At 43.1% G+C, this 24,085-nt stretch overlaps 1 protein-coding gene across 7 annotated transcripts in view; it reads right to left on the reverse strand.

Moving 5' to 3' along the window:
* Positions 1-1,057: 1,057 nt before the first annotated feature.
* The window catches only part of LOC310990834 (integrin alpha-L-like), a 54,419-nt gene continuing 31,391 nt past the window's right edge, over positions 1,058-24,085 (reverse strand). For all 7 annotated transcript variants that reach the window (XM_083978364.1, XM_083978363.1, XM_083978362.1 and 4 more), the window contains 10 exons: positions 13,779-13,872; positions 12,962-13,104; positions 12,436-12,582; positions 12,110-12,307; positions 11,835-11,950; positions 11,603-11,760; positions 10,423-10,586; positions 5,222-5,338; positions 2,627-2,768; positions 1,058-2,484 (listed from right to left, as the gene is read on the reverse strand). In XM_083978364.1, coding sequence (XP_083834490.1) covers positions 2,237-2,484; positions 2,627-2,768; positions 5,222-5,338; positions 10,423-10,586; positions 11,603-11,760; positions 11,835-11,950; positions 12,110-12,307; positions 12,436-12,582; positions 12,962-13,104; positions 13,779-13,872 — 1,527 coding nt within the window. In that variant the 3' untranslated portion in view covers positions 1,058-2,236. The remainder of the gene's footprint in view (positions 2,485-2,626; positions 2,769-5,221; positions 5,339-10,422; positions 10,587-11,602; positions 11,761-11,834; positions 11,951-12,109; positions 12,308-12,435; positions 12,583-12,961; positions 13,105-13,778; positions 13,873-24,085) is intronic.

A 24,085-nucleotide genomic window follows, 5' to 3' on the forward strand; every position in this document is an offset into this window, starting at 1 on the left:
ATTGTCTACATTAAATCATGACTCTTAGTGTAATTGTAGTGTATGCATCAGCACCTAGAAAAAGCAATATACTCGATATTTAAAGCAGAAGTGAGTGATATATTTGTGTTAATATAAGTCTTAAATAGTTATATCTTCCGACAGCAATCACTTACATAGAGTGTTTGGACTGAAACACGGGTCTGTCAGTCACTCTGTTCTGCTCTGAGCCGAAGAGAAAACATTTATCGTATCCTACAGTTTTTATCCAATGAGGAGAGAGAACGGCATGCAGGGCTGTGTGTGCAGCCAAGGAACGCCGTGAATGTGGTGACGTAGCGACGAGGACTGTTATGGTGCGTTCAAGGAAACTCGTATTTTTCCGACCGTGAAGTGGTACCAGTTCGATCTGGTACGAGTTCACCGGTCGGAAGTTACGAGTGGCCGTTATAGTGACTTTCACCGGTAAAACAGGTCGGAAAAACACGAGTGGGTTGCCTGGAACGCTACAAAGTCGTAAGTTGTGACTTGAAGCTGTAATTTACGATTTCAAAAGCCTGCCTGGAACGCAGCATTAGCGAAAACGACCGGATCACTCACTTCTGCTTTAAAGCAGAAGTAAGCGATCCGGTTGTTTTGGCTAACTTCCTGTCAGCCGATGGAGTTAGAAGTCCCCGCCCTCGTCCCTACGTCACCACATTCACGCGCATCCCTTGGCTGCATACACAGAGAGGACCGCCCCTTTATGCCGTTCTCTCTCCTCATTGGATAAAGGTTGTAGGATACAAGGAAAGTTTTCTCCTCGGCTTACAGCAGAGCAGAGTGACTGACAGACCCGTGTTTCAGACCAAACACTCTATATAAGTGATTGCTGTCGGAAGATAGAACTATTTAAGACTTATATTAACACAAACATTCCGCTTACTTCTGCTTTAATAAAGTGAGTAAAGTCATTGTGTTTCAGTGTGACCTGAACAGAATTGTTTACTGCTTCACAGGTTCCCTTTAAAATGTAGTGCTAAGAACATATCATCCTTTTTGATGAATGTGAGATGGACAAACAGCCAGGCAGCAGAAGAACTTAAACTGGCCCGTGGAAAAGCCATTATTGTCTTTAATACAAAAATAATAAACCGGGAGGACGTAGTAGGTAACGCTGCATGTAGCTTACAGGCAGTAACTTCTCTCTTCTTCTTGTTCTTCTTCTCTACTCCTGCCCTGTCTACTCTAAGTGCCTCTAGCGTTCAGGCGGAAACACCACATATCCCCCTTAATAAGCAAACCTTGTCTATATTTGAACAATTGCTTTCACATTTCAAATGCAATGTATAACAATAAAAAATATTTTCATAAAGAACTTAACTTACATTATACTCTGACTTACTTAACACTCGTTTACACACAAAATTAACAGTGTGTTCACCATTTCAACTCCTGCATAAAGAACAAAGGATTAATCATTAACATTTACATTTGTACTCATTGAACATTATCAAGAGCATTTAGATGTTTCCAGACTTTATTCAATACACAAGTCCTTAGTCCACTCAGGCACTCTTCCTGACTGGTCTGGCCTGTGGATGTATGTAGTTGTGGTGAATCTGGTGGTGTCCAGAGGCAACACCAGCTCACTGTCACCCTCCTTTTCCTGAAGAGAAACAGGTGCTAGGTAAGATGCGTTCCAACATCTTCCATCTGACAGCAGGAAGGTATACTGTCCTCTTTTCTCCATCACTCTGAGTGGTTTGGAAAACTTACACTGGGTTTTAGGAAGAATGCCAGGTTTCTTCACCTGGACATATGACCGACATCTGAAGAACACAGCTGTAGCCCCTCGCTTTTGGTCTGTGTAAGTCTTGCTTTTCTTCTGTGTTTCTCTCACTCTGAGACCTGTCTTGATGACAGTGTTTTGTTTGCTGGAAGTGGACGTCCGTCCAATGGAAGACCAGAATGATCCAGATGTGCCCATGCCCGTGGCAGGAAATAACCAAGGAGGACTTGCACTCAGAGCTGCTTTCACATTGCAGCACTTCAGTTAGAAAAAAACAACAATGTTTAACCATAGAATGTATTGATTATCGCTTGTTTTTGCCTTAATAGTGTTTATTGTGTACAACATATAAATAGTGTGCTGGAAAATTGAATGACAAACTTAACCAAGGCTTTTCTAAAAATGTAGGTTGTGGTGACTACAATACTCACACTCTTGTCAAGTGAGAAAAAAAAGTATTTTCACAATGTATTTCATTTCGTTCTCTCATGCATCTTTCTTTGATCTCACAGCTCTCTCTTCTAATTTCATATCTAATACGACCTGTAGAATTCTCATTTTCATGTCATGCTCTTCTTTCAGATATTGCATTTTCTGCACATGAAATTGCAAGGCTAACTTTTCATACATAGACATCCTTTCTAGTTTCTGCTGGAAGGTGGTGGCAGCATCTTTTCTCTGGGATGCCACACCAGATGTGGAGGGTGCAAGATCACTGTGCACTGGCTCTTCCACTGGGGTTAGAATGGAAAAGAGCACTGTTAGATACAAAAACTCACATGGTTCTTAGAGTGAAATAAAAATAAAGATAGAGACAGTGGAATAAACTGTATGTACAGAATGAGGTAACTAATTTAGTTTCTATCGTATATTTACCATTTGTGCTCAGTTCTTCATGTGTACTGTCCAAATGGTCATCATCTGGTATACCATCCAATATTATCGCAGTCAACAAGTCAGCCAATTCATCGATCTTGTCTTGGGGTCCACCACCAGTAGTAAATCTCTCTCTTCTGGCCTTCAATATAAACAATACCACAATGACATGATATACAGATCATAATAGACGGTCTCACCTGCAGTTGCTGTACCGCTCTTGTGGTTACATTTTCATTTGCATTGAATTCACTGCAAATGGCAGCCCAAGCACTCCTCTTCCTTTGTTTAATAGCAGCACTATGGCCTTTACTTTCAATAACAGCTGTGATTTCCCACAAGTGGAGTTTTTTGAGTGTGTTCTTTTAGCTACAGCCATGTTTGGTGTCAAAATTCCCACCAGCAAAGCTGTCCTCACTTCCATTCCAGGTTTTTATGAGCACCAATAGGCTAACAGGCTGTGCTCCCACTTAGGCTAATGAGGCTTGACCCAGGTGTTCTTGTGTACTCCAGGGGCCTCATTTATCATTGTGGATACACCTTTTTTTTACACCCTTTTTCCCCCGTTTTGTGCGTACGCACTTTTCTCCGCCAAATTTGGGATTTATCAAACCAAAACCTGACGGGGAAAAGTGCGGACATTTACACCCATTTTGACCCTGGCGTACGCCTTTTTTGAGGAACAGGAGGAATTGGCGACACCGTTGCTGAGTCAGAGAACTGCAGTGTGAGAGGGAGAGAGGAGCGGAGTACATTTAGAAGAGCACAGTAGGATTCTTTGAAGTAATTGTGGTAGTGGTTGACAGTTGATGCTGGCAATCCAACCCGCTCTATAATAACACTAGGCTTTATGTTAATTGATAAACAGAGCGGATTGAGGATTTTGCTTTTTTGATTAGGCTATATGTGACGTCTGACAAGGATCAAACCATCCAAGTTTAAAAACACACCGGCAGCAGCGCACACTGATCTGCAGCCTAGACTGTTATTATTCTGTCACCTGAGTTAACGAGGTGCACGTGAGTTTGGAGCTGACGAGAGGAGAGAATAAAGAGTGAGACAACGCGGCCCTGAGGAGGAACTGTGAAGGACTCTGTAATGGAAAATGACCTAAACCAAGTCCAGTAGAGCTGTAACTGTGTAGTGGGAAGGCCTGCAAAGTAATGGTAACTATCGTTGATTTAGCCTACATTGTTTTAACATCTAGGTGTAAAAAAAAAAAAAAAAAAAGATTTTCTGGGATAAAGGGGCAGATTACATAAGATTCTTCTTCTTTCTGCTCCCTTTTGTTGAGATTTGGGAGGTTTTGGTTTTTATTGTAGCTTATTAAAATGCAAGATCATTTTTCTGACTGATTTGTAGCCCGATATCGCCGTGTATGTGCTTTCGGAGAAGTTCCGCTTCTTTCCCCCGCCCTCCGCCCGTTGTCTCCGTTGTCACGTTGTTGTCACTTTGTTGTCACTTTGTATCCGCTCCACAGAGCACATGGCTAATTAAATATGCACGTGCTGACCATATATGGCGTTCTGGGGGTGGAGTAAGAGGTGTGTTCACGTGTGCACCATTCTTGGGTCCAGTGCAAGGGGGCAGCTGTGGGTCTGAGAAGTGAAGCTCACTTCCGCGTTCAAAAAACTGCAATCCCCCCGGATTCCTCTGGGGGCTGGTGTCAGAAGGGAGCATTCCCCATAGACCCCCATGTTAAAATCGCCGATTTTACATCCTCAATAAACATGTTAAAAGCCTGGTGTCAGAACGTTTTTTTTTCTCAATCGATAGTTTCTACCCCCGCACACACTCTGAGGGGGGTGAATTTTTTTTTAACTCTACCGTTTTACTGTTATTAGGTTAAAACTCTGGCCAATTAGGGCGCGGAAACGCTGAGTGACAGGTCCGAGCAGCTCCGGAGACAGGCTGCTTCGAGGCCAGTGGGCGGGTTCTCGGCCGGCCAATCCAACATGGCGCTGTCCAGGCCGCCATATTTGAGTCACAAAAACGACTCCCCAAAACCAATGGGTGACGTCACGGACGCTACGTCCATTCTTTTTACAGTCTATGGTCCAGTGTGATTTACCAAAGGCAAATTGCGGAGAGTTGTGCGTACGCACAGTTTGATTGATCTGAAAAAGGTGTAAATATTTTGAGTGTACGCAATTTTCGTCTTTTCGCCGTACGCAAAAATGTAGTAGCAGTTTTACACCCTCTTTGATAAATGAGGCCCCAGGACTCCACAGTCTGGGACTAAAGCCACACTCATGCAAGCCACTTAAATGACCTAGCTTTACTAGTCCGACTTAGGCCTACACCTGGCTTGATATAAGCCTTGTCTGCGAAACTAGGCCAATAAAGTTGGACAAAACCGCTAATACAGACAGACAGAACAAACGCAATGATAAGGCTGAATGGTTGGTTTTGTTCCTCACTTACTGGTTAGTAAACAGCTGTTAATGTTAATTTGATAATTGGCAATAGCAGAAACCTATATGTAGTGTCTTTGAACACACGTCTCTCTATACCATGATGCATTTGTACTGGTGTCTTTAGTTACTTCATGATGCTGATGTACCTTCTGCTCTATGCAGGAATTACTGTACGTACCTCAACTACAGCCTGTCTGTTGCTGTCCACATTCAGGACGGCTCCTGCATTCTCAGTGTCGACTTGGAAGTATTTCAGTCTGATGCTGATGGGTGATGAGGTGTCCTCCACACATTTCTGAAAGGAATAAAGAGTTATCTGTACATTCTTTCTGACATTTAGGGATAGATGGATGGTTGGATGGATGGATGGATTGATAGATGGGTAAATTGGGCAGATACATGTAGATAAACTTAAATATTGTTGTTGCCAACACATTTAATTTAATCATGTAGTGTAAACTAATTTCAGAGCTTTGGCCTTAACATAAAGAATATGAGAAACATAAGTGTGTCAACAATAGCATTAAAGCAGAAGTAAGCGATATATTTGTGTTAATATTTGAATTGAATTTGAATTTTTATTTTTGCACAAGTTAAAAGAATACAACATAAAACATGGTAGATAACAATAAGACAGTGCAGGGAGAGGCAAAAAGCCACAAAGGGCTTATTTTTAAGCCTCCACCTTATATTACAGTTTAATGTGAAAAAACACAAAATAACATGAAACAAAAAAAATAATTTAAAAAAGATAGAATAATGACTGACAACAATAATAAATATAAAAAAACAACAGAAAATATATGTGTGTGTGTGTGCACGTGTGTACATGTGTCCATTAGGACCTCATGAGCAACAACAACAATGATAATGAGAATAATAGCTTAATATCAAAATACCTACATAGACAATACATCACAAAACAGCAGTTAAATGATCTTTTAAACATTTTTTAAAACATTTCACAGAAGAACACTTCCTTGCTAAATGGGAGAAACTGTTCCATAACTTAGTACCTCTAAATCTAATTGTAAATTGACCTCTGGTAGTGAGGAGTTTAGGGAGATGAAGATTTGCAGATTGGCGTGTTGAGTAAGAATGAACCTTTGAATTTTCTTTGAAATAAGTCTTGAATTGTTCTGGAATATTTCCTTCATTTGAGAATATCTTATAAAGAAAAACACATATTTGAAAAATATTAATGTCATAAATACTTAGAATCTGAAGTCTCTGAAATAAAGGAGCAGATGAAATATGCAACTCTGAACGAGTAGCGATCCTAACAAAGCGTTTCTGCAGGATCAAAGTTTTGTGAAGAGTGGAAGGAAATGTACTTGCCCAAACTATATTACAGTAGGACAAGTAAGGATAAATTAAACTATAATAAAGAGTAAGGAGACAGTTAGTAGTGACAAGATGACTAATCCTCCTTATAATACCAATAGATTTGTTTATCTTTCTATTAACACAATCAATCTGATCTCTCCAATTCAAACTCTCGTCAACAACAATTCCCAGGAATCTTGTATTAGACACCTGTGGCATCTCAACAGACTCTATTATAATTTTAGATTGATCCTTCAAGTATGATTTTTTACCACTAAAAATAATAAAGTTAGATTTTTTTATATTCAAAGATAGTTTATTTAATCTAAACCATGTGGTGCAGGCAGTTAAGCCAGCATTTGCATTCTTAATCAATGAGTTGAAGTTTGAATGAGAGAGAACCAGGGTTGTGTCATCTGCATACATTATCGGAGAAAGTATATTTGAAACATTGAACAAATCATTAATATAAATAAGAAATAATAACGGTCCAAGAATGGACCCTTGTGGGACCCCACAGAGTAATGTGGCTTTGCTGGAATAACAACCCTTGAAACAAACAAACTGTTTTCTATTGGAAACATAATTTTTTAACCATTTGTATGTAGTATCATGAAAACCATATTTGTACAATTTTTCCAGTAAAGTATGATGATTAACAGTATCAAATGCTTTTGAAAAATCAAGAAAAATACAGCAAGTAAATTCATTCTTATCAAGAGCAGAGGTAATCTGGTCAATCAGGTGAATCAGCGGCATGTAAGTGGAATGATTTTTCCGAAAACCATACTGATGTTTATAAATAATTGAGTTGAAATCTAAATGCAAAAGCATCCTCTTGTATATAATTTTCTCTAATATTTTTGAAAAACATGAAAGAATAGATATGGGTCTATAATTGCTAAAACAACATGGATCATCTGCTTTAAATAAAGGAATAACTCTAGCAACTTTTAGATCCTCTGGCACAATGCCTGTTTTCAAGGACACAGAAAAAATGTGAACAAGTGGCTGTAATATTGACTGTTTTACCTGTTTGACAAGACATGCAGAGATATTATCATGACCAGCTGAAGATGTTTTTAATTCATCGATTATGTCACTTATTTCTTGAATATCAGGAGGCTTAAAAGAAGAGAAACTGGGAAAATTTCCTGGAATAAAGTCCAATGGATTACCATGACAAGGTGGACTTTTATCAGCTAGTTTATGACCAATATTAACAAAGAATTCATTAAATCTTTCAGCTATCTCAAATGGACTGTTAAAAGAATTTACACCATCTAGGAAGACGGAAGGCAGTTCTGGAGCAGTTCTTTCTTTTTGCAACAACTGATTTATCACTTTCCATGTGGTTTTAATATCATTTGAGCAGTTCTTAAATTTTTCACTGTAGTATTTCTTTTTTACAAATCTAATGGAATGAACATATTTATTTCTATAGGCTTTGTAAGCACTATGGGTAAGAGGAGTAGGATTGGAAACATATTTTCTGTACAGTTTGTTCTTTTTCCTTAAAAGTTTCAGCAAATCATTTGTAAACCAAGGCTTGTTGAAGTCTTGACTCTTCTTAGTAAAATTACCAACTGGAAAACAATCATTGAAACAACCATTAATGACTTTAATAAAATGTTGATATGCATAGTCAGCATGATTTTCTTCATAAAGATCATTCCATGAGGTTCTGGCAAGCATATCTTTGAATTTAGAAATATTTCCTTTACTCATAATTCTTTTTTGCATTATTTTTTTAATAGGTTTAGGTCTATGTAATTTAATTAAAGAATACTGGAATATGGGGAAATGATCTGACAAGTCTGAGTACAAGACACCAGATTTCATTCCTTCACTTAACGAATTTGTTAGAATATTATCGATCAAAGTTGCTGACTTTTCTTTTACACGTGTAGATTTATGAATAAGCGGGAAAAAGTAATTAGAATAAAGAGTATTGAGAAAATCTCCAGTTTGAGTATGAGATTTATTTTTAAAGAGATTTATATTAAAATCTCCTAGAATATAGCAGAGTTTATTTTCATTGTTTATCAGGTAAAGCAAACTGGACAAACTATCATTAAAATCATTGAAAACAGAGTCAGGAGGGCGATATACAGCACCAACAATAATATTCTTTCCACCAGGGACACCAGAGAGCTCTATGAAAACAGATTCCACCTCAGGCCCATCTAACTTCAGAGAGAAGTCATCTCTAACTTTAAATGCATAGTCTTCATGAATAAATAGAGACACACCACCACCAGATCTATTTTCTCTTACATGGTGAACTGCATTGTATTTAGGTAATTTAAACAAGTCTTTAGAGGCTTCTGTAAGCCAGGTTTCTGATAAAGCAATGATGGAAAAATCATGTTTGAGTAAACATAAATAATGAATGAATTTATCATAATTGCTGGAAAGACTTCTTATATTCAAGTGGAAAGTAGAAAATGTATCAGAAGGCATAGAAACACTTAAATCATTAAATTGTGATTCATTATAAAAGCTACAGAGGTTTGAAACATTAAATAATGAAAAAAAATGTTGGTCTGGGTCTATATCTAAATTGTAAGTGTCAATTGCAGAGAGATCAAAGGGATTAAAGGTCTGACTTTCAAAGACAGATGTATTAAAGTCCATAAAATATATAAAACAACAAACAACAACAAAAACAAAAGCTGTATAGTTAAGTAATCAAAGTAATCAAAAATACTGCATGTGTGTCAAGTAGTTAGTGAGCCACACTCTGAGTGTTGGCCTTCCTTTGTTGTGATGAGGTTTGAGTAGGTGAATGAACAATAAGTTTATCGTATCTCAAGTATGCAATATCACCTCTCTCTCGAGCTGCCTTCATTGCTGGAAGAAGTTCTTTTCTTTTTTGCCGAAACAGCTTCTGGGAATATAAGTCTTAAATAGTTATATCTTCCGACAGCAATCACTTACATAGAGTGTTTGGACCGAAACACGGGTCTCTCAGTCACTCTGCTCTGCTCTGAGCCGAGGAGAAAACCTTTCTCGTATCCTACAGTTTTTATCCAATGAGGAGAGAGAACGGCATGCAGGGCTGTGTGTGCAGCCAAGGGATGCGCGTGAATGTGGTGACGAGGACTGTTATGGTGCGTTCAAGGCAACTCGTAACTCGTGTTTTTCCGACCCGTGAAGTCGTACCAGTTCGATCTGGTACAAGTTCACGGGTCGGAAGTTACGAGTGGCCAGTATAGTGACTTTCACAGGTAAAACAGGTCAGAAAAACACGAGTGGGTTGCCTGGAACGCTACAAAGTCGTAAGTTATGACTTGAAGCTGTAATTTACGGTTTCAAAAGCCGGCCTGGAACGCAGCATTACCCAAAACGACCGGATCGCTTACTTCTGCTTTAACATCTTGCATGACGACAGGTTCACACCTGCATGAGGACATACACATACCTTGTGGGCGTATGATACACAACTCTGCTCATTTTTTAGAAATTGTTCTGCCGGTCAGGAAGAGCAGTGAACTGAGACACTGCCCAGCCCTTAGTCAACATGAGGGTGAGTAGATAAACGCAGTGGATGGAAACGCAACTATTGATGTCTAATTCTATCTGCCTCTTCGCCGTGGCAACCTCCGAGCCTGAGGTCAGAACCACAGCTGAGACCAATTGATTAATCATTAATCTGATATCTCTGCAGTCAATTTACTCCTGACACCTATCTCCCATACATTTATATGAAGTCCCTGTGAAACACACACGCACACAAAGGGCTTCTCGTGTCAGTCTGTAAAACACAAACCACTACATGCAAACCCTGCTTTGCTTTAACAGTGAGTGAGCTCCCTGCTACCCTTTGACTGAGGCCAGAGTCTCATGACAGATGAAGTCATTGTCCTTTTTGGCTGAATTAAACCTAAAGGTCAAAGGTCAAAGAAAACATTCATACGCTGATTGATTGATTGATTGATTCATTCATTACTGTAATTCTTTTTTTTCCTTTAGATTCAGACAGGTCAATAATTGTGACCATTTCTGTAGACACCTCTCATTTTAAAATTGATATCTGAACAATGTCCATACCAGCATGTAGATGGAGTATTTGAAGCAGGTTTCTTTATCCCTTAGCTCGCAGACTGCAGTTAGATTCCTAGTTTTAATACCAGTTGAACTGAAGAAGCCCAGAGATATTGGTGTTGTTGGATCCACATCAAGTGAGTATGAGATGTTCAGTGCTGAGATCATCCCTGCAAAAGGATATGAGGTGTCAAGTTACTCTTTAATATTCACTATATCTATACCTGGCCACTCCCCTTAAAGGGATACTTCACCCAAAATTGATAATTCACCAATCATCTACTCACCGTCATGCCAAGGAAGGGTTTGGAGAACTTTCGGAGTCATCAAAACGCTTTTGGAGTTCCCCGTCCGGCTGGCAACGGATTTTCATATAATGTTGGCAGATAGAGCTCACTTTTGAATTGTCCAAAACACACACTATGAAACATCCAAATACCTCCATACTGCTTCTGTACTGACCCCAGTGTCCTAACACACAACATGAAAAAGTTGTTTGGAAAAAATTCTCTGTTTTTAGCCTTGTTGTAGTAGAAGCTCCCAGTGGCTGCGTGAGATGTGAAAGATTTGCTGCGAGATGTTCTTCTGTGTTTACATCATACATCCAATGATGTAAGAAGCTCCCTCCATCAACTCTTGTTAAAGGTGTACAGAAATGGCCGTTTGTCCTGTTTGTCGCGCCGAGTTGTCACGAGTTGCCGCACGAGTTTACCCGAGTAAGGAAAACAAATTTGATTGGTTGTTATCGAGCGGGCGGGATATTCAAAGCTTGGGGTGAGGCCGAGCTCGGTGTGTGTGTGTGTTGTCTCAGACGTTTGATTGACGGATGACGGATCCAATATCAGTGGCTGATGAATCGTGAGCAGGCTGACGTATAATCTGTGCGCCTGCATTGTCCAATGCAAAAAAAAAATACCACACTTTCATTTCCAACATTTCCATGTTTCCCACATTCTGTGTTATGAACAGTTTTCTTGTCTTTATACAACATCTATTGCACGTCTGCCTGTCCTGGGTGAGGGATCCCTCCTCTGTTGCTCATCCTGAGGTTTCTCCAATTTTTGATGACTCAGAAAGTTCTCGGAAGCCTTCCTTGGCATGACGGTGAGTAGATGATTTGTGAATTTTCGATTTTGGGTGAAGTATCCCTTTAACTTTACCCAGGCCCTTATTGGCAAGTCCCTACCTGCTTTGCTTCTTGTTGTTTCAACCATTTCAAAGCAGGTTGTCAAGTTAGCCACGGGTACATTTTCATCTGTGCTCCCACGGCAGTCAATGGTTTCAGCCCTTATCTCCTCGGGTTCAATAGACAGTTTTGCAAAGACATTGAAAACAGGCCTGGACCTAAAAGACAAGAGAGGATGAACATGCTTCCCAGTACTCACAGTTTCAGTAATCTCAATATATATGGTACGTACCTTAAGACAATAGCTCCTGCTCCTGATCCAATTACAATGCGTGGGAGTCCGTCCTCTCCATGGTCGATGTCCCCAGTGATGGCCTGTCCAAAGAAGTTGTTCTGTCCCATGATTCTCTGTAAATTTAGATGTTGAAACTGATTCATGCACATATTTACAGTTGGTCTGGTTGGTGCTCAGTCATATTCTAAAGTCAGTTTTAGTCTGATCAAAAAACAACAACATCACAGAAGTGATTTTGTTGTACTCACTTATGAGGAAATTGTCTTCCTCACCTGGCTGAAAGAGCTATGTATCCCGTTGCGCCTGTCTCCAAGGTAGATGTACACGGCCCCCCTGTTATCGTCCTCTAAGGGGGCTCCGACAGCAACGTCTCGCAGTCCATCTCCATTCAGGTCTGCCAGGCTGGATATGGCGGTGCCAAATCTACCCATGGATGGCACCGTCACCCTCAGTTGGCTTCTCAGTTGCATCTACAGTATGAGAATTGGGAACAAAAGTTCATTTATTTTTAAAAGGGCATTCATTTTTTCTCAGTAACATCTGGAATACTTAAGTGGTGTCACAAAACTTAAAGTGAGGCTCCATGGCCGCCCCCCACCTCATCAGTCAGTGTGTAGACGTAGATCTGGCCCTCTCTCTTCTCATGAGGTTGGTAGAACAGTGGAGCTCCCACCAGCAGGAAGTCAGTGTTACCGTCTGAGTCGATGTCTACTGAGCACAGCTCTGCACCAAAGTACGAACCAATCTGGCGAACGTGTGGACAAACACAATATACCGGCAACAAACTGAAACCACCTTTTACATAAATTAAGAAGTAAGACCTGTCACACTTCAATAATATTTAAATCCATCCACTGATTATATCGGTTATACGTATGTAGGGTTGTGTGGGGGCTGAAACCAGTCCCAGCTGTTGTTGGGTGAGGGCGGGGTATGGCCTGGACAGATCGTCAGTCTATCACATGGGGCCACATAGAGACAAACAACAGACACACACTCACATTCGTACCAACATGCAATGGAGAGTGTCCTGGGTATTTGTTATAACTAAGTCTCAATCAAGTACATGACGTTGATGAACAAGTATGCATGATAAGGCAGATAGGTAGCAATACGGTACCAACCTGGTCTCCAGTTAGTCTTTGGGCTACAGTCCAGCATTTGCAATCATGTCTGTAAAATATGACCACTCCTCTGAGCTCAAGACTTGGTACACCCATGAAGTACAGAGAAGCATTATTCTTCTGTCCAACAGCAACAGTGGATCCTGCAACAGCAACAGTCACACAGTTTTCTCTTACATCACAGTGGTCATTCTGCAGGGATGCATGTGTCTAGTTTAAGTACAAATATAAATGAAAATCGTACTCCTGAAGAAATAGTGGTGAGAAGCTGATCTTTATAGCTGGAAATGCCTGCATGGTTGGCATAAATGTGTATGAAGGAGTACATGATGTAATGTGACAGTTTGTGACTGTCACACAAATGATTATGAGAAATGAATGGCGTCAGTGTGCCTGAAGATGCTCTCTAGCAAGTTTGGTGACAATTAAGCAAGAATTGTGGGAGGAGATTTTATAAGTTTTACAGTTTTTGAAAAAAAAAAAAACAGAGTGATGGACTCCATAATTTGTAGTGAGTTTAGTGGACAAAAGAATTTTTAAGGAGTTTTTAAATTTAAACGCACATGTCCATGGAGTTGAGTAAATCTGGGAAGTATGATTTCCTTGGAAGAAGAAGAAGGAGAAGGAGAAGGAGAAGAAGAAGAAGAAGAAGAAGAAGAAGACATAATTCCTAGGAATACAACAGTGTCCTGGCAGCTTAGCTGCCCGGACCCTAACTATAGGTGACTGCTACACCTCATAATCTTCTGGTGGAATTAAATGCCTCACTCCACCACTGCTGAGATAAAGCCAAATAAAAAAACAAACAATCCTTTACCTCTGTAGGAATCATTCAGCATGCGTATGTCAGTGAGTGGTGGTTTATGGAGCTCTTGGAGAGAGCCCTGCCAGCTGTTTGATCCCATTGAACCCTGTGAATAGAAATGTACCAGTCTAGTAAGGGCACAGACAAGAGTGGTACCCCCAAGGATGATTATGTTGGAAATAAATAAATCAAGTGCAGTCTGACTTGCTGCAGCCACACCACTTTAATTGAAACTGATACCCCTTTCCCACTGGCCAAAAAAACAGTTGAAACCCGCTAACAATCGGCTTTTGGTGGCAGTGGGAAAGACGCACCGACCCGCATCAAACGACTCGGCAAGCGACGTGGGTTAAAATCACCTTTAATCAGCTTGGCTCCGATCGGCTTGCAGTGGGAACGCCAGACCCGGGTCAACCCGCTAATTTACGTGATGACATTGAACGTTACGTGACACCACGTCATCGCGCCGGTCACGTCTCATATCACGTACTAAAACAAAGCTCTTCTCTCATTCGAGACTGGCATCAAAAGATCAAACAATACTGACCAAAAAAAGAAGCGACAGTCTGTTTAACTGACGTGTTGTGCTGCGGACGTCCGTCATACGGTCTTGGCAGACTCGCTGACTCCGCGGTCCTGGTGCTCCGCAGGTCAGCCAGACACCTCATCTGCCTCGGCGGACGGACCTCACACTCCGCGGCGTGTGGCATGACACTGTGTTTCTCACACCGCGGATGAAAGCGGGGCGACTGGTTTATGCTCTGTCTGATCCCCCAGCGGGGGTCAATGGGAGAGGGGCCAAATGCCGATTGTTAGTGGGTCGACCCGTGTTTAAAAAACCTGCGTCGACCCACTAATTTTAGTGGGAAAACGGCTTGATTGTTCCAGTGAACAACATGGTAATCACTATACAGACATCCAAAAATCTGAGACATTTAATAGGAAATCATGTCTCTGAAGTGCTCAATATCACATGTATCAGCACATTACCACCATGAGTCTTCATTTTTATGTTGACGGAACCTTTTATTTACTTTATTTACCTGTATGTGTGATTAGTTAGGAAGAACTATGATGATGGTGTACTGTGGTTTTTGGTTACAGCTTCAGTTGGTAACAATTATCATATTTGCTGGAACTGTCACTATATTCTGATAGTCGGACATTAAATGGGTAATTTAGGACAAAATCCAACTCCTTTGGCTCCACCTATAGCCTGTAATCGTATTTGCCTAAATCCACCGCTTCCGGTGCTTCCACCAGTCAGGTAGGAGGGGCAGGAGTAGCAGCTCATACACGCACTGCATTTCCGACTAAGTCTCGGACTTTAATTTCACTTTTGTCGACTTACCAACTGCAGCTTTAAAGGGACAACGAGGAGTTTTGGAAAGCGAAGTGATTTCACACTATGAGCCTCCGCGTTCACAGTGAAATTCTTGGACTGGCGCAAGACAGATGTCTTGCCAAGAATGTTTTCATTCATCAAGAATGAAAGTCAGAGGTTCGAAGACGATCAGATACCGTCGTAGTTCCAACCATAAATGGCGATTCGGCGACGTTATTACCTTGACCCGCCGGGCAACGTCCACGAAACCAAAAGTAGGAAACGCTGGTCAGCTCGCCCAGCATTTCCACCATTAATAATAACTCATTGAGTGCCAGCCCTTTTATAAAATGGTCAGTGCCTTGTGCCAGCGTTTCGGGGGATTTTGAGTAATATTTCAAGACCCACAGAATATTTTGTACTCTGAAAACACCAAATAGCTCAAAGGAAAGAGGAGACTCTCTATTTAATGATGCGAAGCCTGCGAAGCTAGTTCAGGCAGACGACTCAAGCCGCGCCCATCCTGATCAGCTGATCGGTCACATGCTCTCCTCGCCCAGATAGGGCGGGTTATTTAAATCTCCCAGCTCACCTGCTCGCCCCTGGCTATGCTTCTGCTGCTACGCCACTGCTGCTCTGCTTTCGCTGCTGCTCTGCTTTCGCTGCTGCTGCCTTGCTGCCTCGCTGCCCATGAGGTTTTGCATTTTGTTCCTTTTTGTCGTCGCCATGTCTTCCGACTCCTCCGAGCCGGGGTGCGAGGGCGTCCAGCCGGACCAAGCGCTGGATTCCGACCTGGACGGGTCTTCCCCCTCCAGGGACCAGGATCCCTTGGCTCTTCCTCGCCGCAGCCCCCCCTGGTGCAGCGGCAACTGCTTGACTGGCCGGTGGTCCGAATCTTGGAAGTGCTGTATGCAAACGGCATCTCCGCCCCACCCGGCCTGGGGCACGAAGATCTGCTCGAGCTCCTCGTCAGCCGTGTCCCCGCCGCGTTCGAGGATCCGGAGCCGGACCTTGCCGCCTCCAGGAAAAAAAGCCCCCCCCCCCCCCCCCCCCCCCCCGGAAGAGACGAAAGTCGTCCGCTCCTGCTCCTGCTCCCGCTCCCGCTTCTCCGGCTCCTCAGCCCAATGCGGAAGTATTGTCGGCATCACTGGTTAGTGTTAACAACCGCCTTGTTGTGCTCGAATCCAACAGCTTCCCGTCCACTTCCGCATCAGGCGTCGAGCCGGCGTCCACGTCATCGGCGGAGCTTCTCTCACTGCCCCGGAGGACTCTGGGAACTGCAGTCCCTGCGCCGTCTACAGGAGCCCCGTTCCTCTCACCAGCTGGGGCAATTCCAGATGCTCTCAGGAGCCAGATAATCGCAGGTATAGCTGGTCTCCTATCCCCTTTCTCTTTATTTAGGGTATTTAACCAATTGCTGATGGTGTTGTGCTTGCTGCTTCCTTTATCAGGGCAAGATGTAAATCTGGTTAAAATCCTCATTTGCGCATCAGATTCATCGGACAGGAGGCTGGTGGATTGCGGGGATTTCTCCGTGTTTCTCAAAGATAATGACCCGAGGCTGTCAAAATCCCTCACTCTGGCTGAGTTTAACGTTGCTTTTGGCGTCTTTAGGGACACAATCTGTGAAGCGTTTCCTGCGCGCAGGCAGGAGCTAGACACCTACCTCGCCATTATCTCTGACCTGGCCTTGTCCTATGGTGGTACTATGTTTTATGAGTACCACAAGAGCTTTTCTTCAAAGTCTGCGATGTACATTCAGAAATTCAATCAGCGTATCGACTGGTCAGTAGTTGATCTAGCCTTGATCAGCAGGCACTTCACCGGCCGCCAAGCCGTGTCATGCGCCGTCTGTGGTTCATTCAGTCACAACTCCACTCTGTGTCCCAAGTCAGCGTTCCAGGGCAACACTTCTCGGCTCCAAGCATCAGCCCCTGTCGGTCGCAAATCTCAGGTGCCCTATTCTCCAGGAAATAACCCACCTATTTGCATAAATTTCAATGAGAATGTGTGCACTTACCGCAATTGTAAATATTTGCATATTTGCAGCTGGTGCGCGGACAGCCACCCGAGATCTGTGTGTCAAAGACGGGTGCGCTCTGCCAAACCGGAAAAATAAAATCCATGATGCCATCCACGCCTGTGAATGTCCCAGCTCTCTCCAAGGCTCTCAGAAATCATCCTGTCAGAAGTTTTGTAGATTACCTCATAACTGGGCTTGTTCAGGGTTTTTTTGCCGGGCTGTGCTGGCTTCCCACTTCCACCCATGTGTGTAAAAATTTGCAGTCAGCTCTGAAAGAGCCAGAGGTCGTCGCTGACTTACTCGAGAAAGAGGTCAGGAAGGGGTTCATGATCGGTCCATTCTCTAAGTCTCCGTTTAGTCCGTTCAGGGTTAGTCCTATAGGCATAGCCACTCGCAAATACTCGGGTAAAAAACGTTTAATCATCGATCTTTCCTCCCCCCACAATGGGCCAGTCCCCAGCATTAACAGTCTTATCCCTCTAGCCCCCTTTTCCCTGTTTTATGCAACTGTCGATAATGCCATTCAAATGATAAAAGCAGCAGGGCAAGGAGCTTGGCTAGGGAAAACAGATATTACTGACGCCTTTAAAGTTATGCCGCTGCATCCCTCCCAGTGGCATTTATTCGGGGTCAAGTGGCGCTCCAAATTCTACTTCGCAGTGAAGCTAACTTTCGGATGCCGAAGCAGCCCTCGCATTTTTGACACCCTGTCTGAAGCGCTGTGCTGGATTTTGTACAACACGCATAAATTACCTTTTGTCCTGCACCTCCTAGACGACTTCCTGGTGGTAGATTTTCCGGCTTCTCCCCCAGCGCGTTGCATCTCAACTGTGAAAGAGCTTTTCTTATCTCTCGGAGTGCCTCTTTCTGAGGAAAAAAACGCAGGCCCCAGCACCCGCCTCGAGTTCTTAGGCATCATATTGGACAGCGTTCGCATGCAGGCCTCTCTCCCTGAAGAGAAACTGTGCCGCATTAGGGATATTTTCAAAACCTTTACTTCAGCCACATCTGTGTCGAAAAGAGACAGCCTTCTCAGACGTCTTACCTGGACATGCGTGACAGGCAATTTTATTATGCGTGCCGTTTTCATTCCAGGCCATATTAACCGCATCGCCGATGCTCTCTCTCGCTTCAAATTTCAGAAATTCAGAATCCTGTGTCCAACTGCCAAGCCATGCAGCCTGCCATGCCCCTCCTTCTCTCAAACGGTCCTAGACTAGGCTGTGACCAACCTCTGTCCTCTCTACTGAGCGCAGCGGCCAAATACATGAGGAAAGGTCTCTCTCAAAACACATTAAAAGCCTACGATTCAGCTTGGTGGTTTTTCTCTGCGTTCTGTGCTCGATTTGCCTGCCCACCTTTACCTGTAAATATCCCTTTAGTTTGTGCATTTATGGTCCACTCCTTCGAGTCCCGCAAATTGCAGCCTCTCTCAATTAAGGCTCTGGTAGCTGGCATTCAGTTCCACCTCCGCTGTCAGGATGCTACGGTCTGCAGCCTCTTCCAGAATCCCAGCATTCGCCTTCTTCTCAACGGCCTCAAAAAAGAACAACTGCCAGGCAATGACAAACGCTTACCCCTTACCATCACCTTGGTGCAATCCATGGTTTCCAAATTAAGATCTGGGCTGTTCACTCCTCTCATTAACAAGATGCTAGAGGCTGTTCTGTTAATGGCTTTCTACGGGTTTATGCGGTGCGGGGAATTCACCACCAGGTCTCTGGCTTTCAACCCTATGCATGACCTCTGCTTTTCTGATTTACAGCTCGAAACAGATCACTACACCATTTTTCTGAAGCACTCTAAAACCGACAGGATGCATAAAGGAACTCCTGTGGTAATTGCAAGAAATAATTCTGTTTTCTGCCCTTTCGACTCCATGCTACGCTTCCTGAGATCCCGGCCTGCACCTGCTCCCAGCGACCCGCTTTTTGTCGTCGACGGCAAGCCCATGACCCGAACCTGGTTTTCCACTCGGCTCCGGGAACTCTGCTCTAGCTGTGGGCTGAATCCAGATGTGTACACCGCTCATTCCCTCCGGATTGGAGCAGCCACAACTGCCGCCCTGCTCGTGCCCACTTCTTCCCTAAAGTCTCTGGGCCGCTGGTCCTCGGCCGCCTATGTCCGATACATTCGGTTCAGTAAAAATGAAATTCTGCAGGCCCAAAAAATTATGAGTGCCAATGACGTCTCAGGCAGACGACTCAAGCCGCGCCCATCCTGATCAGCTGATCGGTCACATGCTCTCCTCGCCCAGATAGGGCGGGTTATTTAAATCTCCCAGCTCACCTGCTCGCCCCTGGCTATGCTTCTGCTGCTACGCCACTGCTGCTCTGCTTTCGCTGCTGCTGCCTTGCTGCCTCGCTGCCCATAAGGTTTTGCAAACCCACCACCTCCCCAGCATCCACCTGTGGGCTCTGTCTCTTGATCCCTCGTGGGGGGTCCGCTTCATTCCCTGTAAATGTCTGGCAAGGCAGATCATTCAGGGAACGAATATGAGTCAGAGCCTGACGCCAAACCTGCTGCAGCCATGCTCAAGAATATGCTATCCATGCTGTGCTTCAGCTTGCTATGCTTATGCTCAATAAATGATTTCTTCTCATTCCAGAGTTGTCTGATTGAACTTAGGGAAAAAAACATTTGTTTGTACCTTGTTCCATTCTTGATTTATCTTAAAGGGACAACGAGGAGTTTTGGAAAAGCGAAGCGTTTTCACACTACATTTATGAGCCTCTGCGCACACCGTAAAATTCTTTGACCGGCGCAAGACAGACTCATGTTTTCATTCATCAAGAATTAAAGTCAGAGGTTGGAAGATGATCACATACCGTCGTAGTTCCGACCATAAACAGCGATTCAGCTGCGTTATTCTCATAACTCGCTGCAAAACCGAAAGTAAGGAAACGCTGGTCGGCTCGACCAGCATTTCCACCACCACTAATAATAACAAAATAACGATAGAGACAGAACGATATATTTATCGAAAATGGAGCCATAAACAAGTGTGGGTAGCGTAGATTCATCCACATTAACGTGAGACTTTTTTATAACCAAATAGAAACTCCTCGTTGTCCCTTTAAAGGTTATAGCTACAACTTTTTCATCAAAAGGATACATTTTTCAAAAATTATGCATCCACAGAATGTCTAGAGTGGTGCAGAATAAAAGTATTAATTTTACTGAATTTTTAAAAAATAGTATAGAAATAATTGTTTAAAGGGACAATGAGGAGTTTCTATTTGGTTATTTAAAAGTCTCACGTTAATGTGGATGAATCTACGTTACCCACACTTGTTAATGGGCCCATTTTCGATAAATATACCTATCGTTTTGTCTCTATCGTTATTTTGTTATTATTAGTGGTGGCGGAAATGCTGGTCGAGCCGACCAGCGTTTCCTTACTTTCGGTTTTGCGGCGAGTTATGAGAATTACGCCGCAGAATTGCTGTTTATGTTCGGAACTACGACGGTATGTGATTGTCTTTGAACCTCTGACTTTTATTCTTGATGAATGAAAACATGAGTCCGTCTTGCGCCGGTCAAATAATTTTACGGTGCACGCGGAGGCTCATAAATGTAGTGTGAAAATGCTTCGCTTTTCCAAAACTCCTCGTTGTCCCTTTAATAAATTTTGGCGGGTCCGAAATATATAGGTTACGTTGGCAACGTCGGCATGGAATGATCTCTGTGGCAACAGCATTAGAACTTTAGCTACTGCTGTAACTGGCAACCAGTAAAACGGAAGGTTGGAGCGAGAGCAGGCAGTGTGAGTGGAACACCTACTGCTGGCCAGGAGGAATTAAACTTGTAACTATCACCTTTAAAGCAATTCTTACCTTTCTGGAACTTTTGCACATTTCTTTGTCTAAAGCTGCGTTCACACCGGACCTTTTGTTTTTAGAACGAGCGACGAGTTTACATGTTAAGTCAATGCAAACGAGCGGTGGAGCGTTTAATCGCCCAGGCAAAAAAACGCTGTGGCTCAGAGCGACAGCGACGGAGTGTCGGAGCGTTTTTTCGCTCGAGTCGCTCCCGTCGCTCGAGATGAGAAATCCCAACTCTCCGGTCGTCAGTCGCTCGTCGCTCAGCGCTGATTGGCTGCCGTAATGCCGGTGGTGCCGGTGTAAACAGAGGCACATGACAGTGGGCATGATGTCATCAAAGCGAAAATGCGAGTCTGTGGCTCTGTGCCAAATTGACGAGCGGCTGCACCTGAGCGACGGAGCGTTTTTTTCGGAGCGATACGAGCGACAGCGACAAAAATAAAAGCTCCGGTGTGAACGCACCTTAAGTTAAAATGCTATTAATAATCTGATGATACATTAAAATGTAAGAGAAACCCAACAGGGTTAAAAACTCATAATTTTTCCATTCTCATATAATTCTGACTGAGAAAAGTCTGACCAATAATATCATTCGATCCGATTAATAAGATTTGACGAGCAACCGAACATACTTGTAATGACTTTGTGCACTCCTCTCCTCCTCTCCACCCCGACCAGGAAGAACGCTTAAAAAAAATTTTTTATTGACACCAGAGCAGTAGCAGGACACAGAGAGCAAAGGAGACTAGAGTCACAACGCACAAGAAAGAAGGTTTTTGACAATAAATAGTTTTTTAAAAGACCAATAACTGCAGCCGCAGCTGGTCGCGGAGTTTCATGTCTGATATTGTAACGTTAATAGTGAGCAGCCCCGAGTGATAATGTACATAAACACAGGAAGTCACATGTGTCTAAGCATCCAGTAACGGCTTGGCTACTGTTAGGTCTGTGAATTCTCAACGGTCCGGACAGTGGCGGCTGGTGGGTCCGTGTACGTTTCGTTAGTTTGATTTTTCCTTTAAACCGAACTGTCAGAAAACGAAAGTCAGCTGGTAATTTGGTTTTCCGTTTCAAACCAAAAACCAAAAAAACAAAATTCAGGCTGGTTTTTTGTTTTTTTATTTTTAAAACGAAAAAACGAGGAAACCAAAATCAAATTACAGTAAAATTTTGATTGTCTTTTTGTTTTTGATCTTAAACAACACATTAACGCCGATGACAGACCGGAAGTGTCGGAACTTCAAAATAAAAGCCCAGTGAATTGCGTTATAGCCACAGACTGTTGATGAATGGCCTATAAAATCTTTTTTTTTCTTTGTAAATGTTGTGTTTTGAGCACATGGATACATTTTCACAGCTGTGTTTATTTTTACACATGAGTGACAAGCTGATCGTTAAATAGTTCATCTTCCTCATAGCTACTGCTCTCCTCGCTGCGCTGGGTCTCTGTCTCCGCTGCTGTAGCGCTTCGCTTTGCTTCCATTCAGTCAGATCATTTTCACAACGTGTTCTGCGGCCCGTCTCCGGTCCCAACCGGGCTCCGGACAGGCTGTCCCTCTCTGAAGCAGAGGGTGAGGTGGTCAGCTTCACTCCCGCATTAACGCCGATGACAGCCTGGAAGTGTCTGAACTTCAAAATAAAAGCCCAGTGAATTGAGTTATAGCCACTGTACTGTAGCCTAAAATAGCCTATGAAATCTTTTTTTTTCTTTGTAAATGTTGTGTTTTGAGCATATGGATACATTTTCACAACCTTGTTTATTTTTTACACATTAGCGGCCAAGCTCATCATTAGTTCATCTTCCTCACGTGCCTCGGTCTGTCCGTTGCGCACGCTGCAGCGCTTCGCTCCCAGGTCAGTCAGAGCATTTTCACATGAGGTCAGCTTCACTCCAGTCAGTCTTCACAGACAGTCCACTAACAGTTTCTGAACATTTCCTCCTCAGTTTGTCCCAGGCGGCGGCAGATAGTTTTTAATTTTTTTTTTTTATGGCTTGAACGCCATTATATGAGACCAGGCTATTAATTGAATACCGGCTGATTGTTTTGTTATTTGAGGAATATAGCTATATTACGATCTGCTGCAGTAACGTTCGCCACCTTATGGAATAATGCTGCATGGGGCTGGGTGATAGACCAGCTCTTCTCAGAGACTCAACCCGACCCTCAGATCTCCAACCCCGGGCATATTTGGCAGGTGGCAGCGGCCCCTTTATGGTTCTTTTCTACTCTTTTCAGTCACATGAGATCCAGTCCCAGACCTCGGCTACAGTCCGGGATTTCATCAGGCTCCCTTCCGGCACGGGGCACTATTGACAGCTTAGATGAGGGGAATCGCCGTGCGTAATGGTCGCGCGTAATGACAGCTCCTCGCCGGTGAAACACAATAAACTGCGCTACTTCTTGCATGTTTGTCTCGTGACATGGTGGAGCCGTCACAGAAGTCCGCTGTGAAAATGATTTGAGTGGAAGCGAAGCGCTACAGCGCAACGGAGACAGAGACCCAGCGCAGCGAGGAGAACAGTACATGAGGAAGATGAGTTAACGATCAGCTTCGCTATGTGTAAAAATAAGCACAGCTGTGAAAATGTATCCATGTGCTCAAAACACAATATTTACAAAGAAAAAAAAAGATTTTATAGGCCATTCATCAACAGTCTGTGGCTATAACGCAATTGACTGGGCTTTTATTTTGAAGTTCCGACACTTCCGGTCTGTCATCGGCGTTAATGTGTTGTTTAAGATCAAAAACAAAAAGACAATCAAAATTTTACCGTAATTTGATTTTGGTTTCCTCGTTTTTTCGTTTTAAAAACAAAAACCAAAAAACGAAAAAACCAGCCTGAATTGTGGTTTTCTGGATTTTGGTTTGAAACGGAAAACCAAATTACCAGCTGACTTTCGTTTTCTGACAGTTCGGTTTAAAGGAAAAATCAAACTAACGAAACGTACACGGACCCTGGTGCTAAAATAAATTGGGGGGGCGTCAGATAAATGAGATAAATAAAGAGCATTGTTAACTTCACATCCTGAGTTTGGCATGACACAGACGGGAGAAGCGTCGTGTAACTCCGTGCACGGCCACTTGCCTGCTGCAGGATTTTTAAGTCAGGTTGCTCCGGTCCAAGCTCCTTTATCCTTTTTTTTTT

Source organism: Trachurus trachurus (assembly GCF_905171665.1).
Source record: "Trachurus trachurus genome assembly, chromosome: 1".
In the NCBI taxonomy this organism is placed as follows: Eukaryota; Metazoa; Chordata; class Actinopteri; order Carangiformes; family Carangidae; genus Trachurus; species Trachurus trachurus.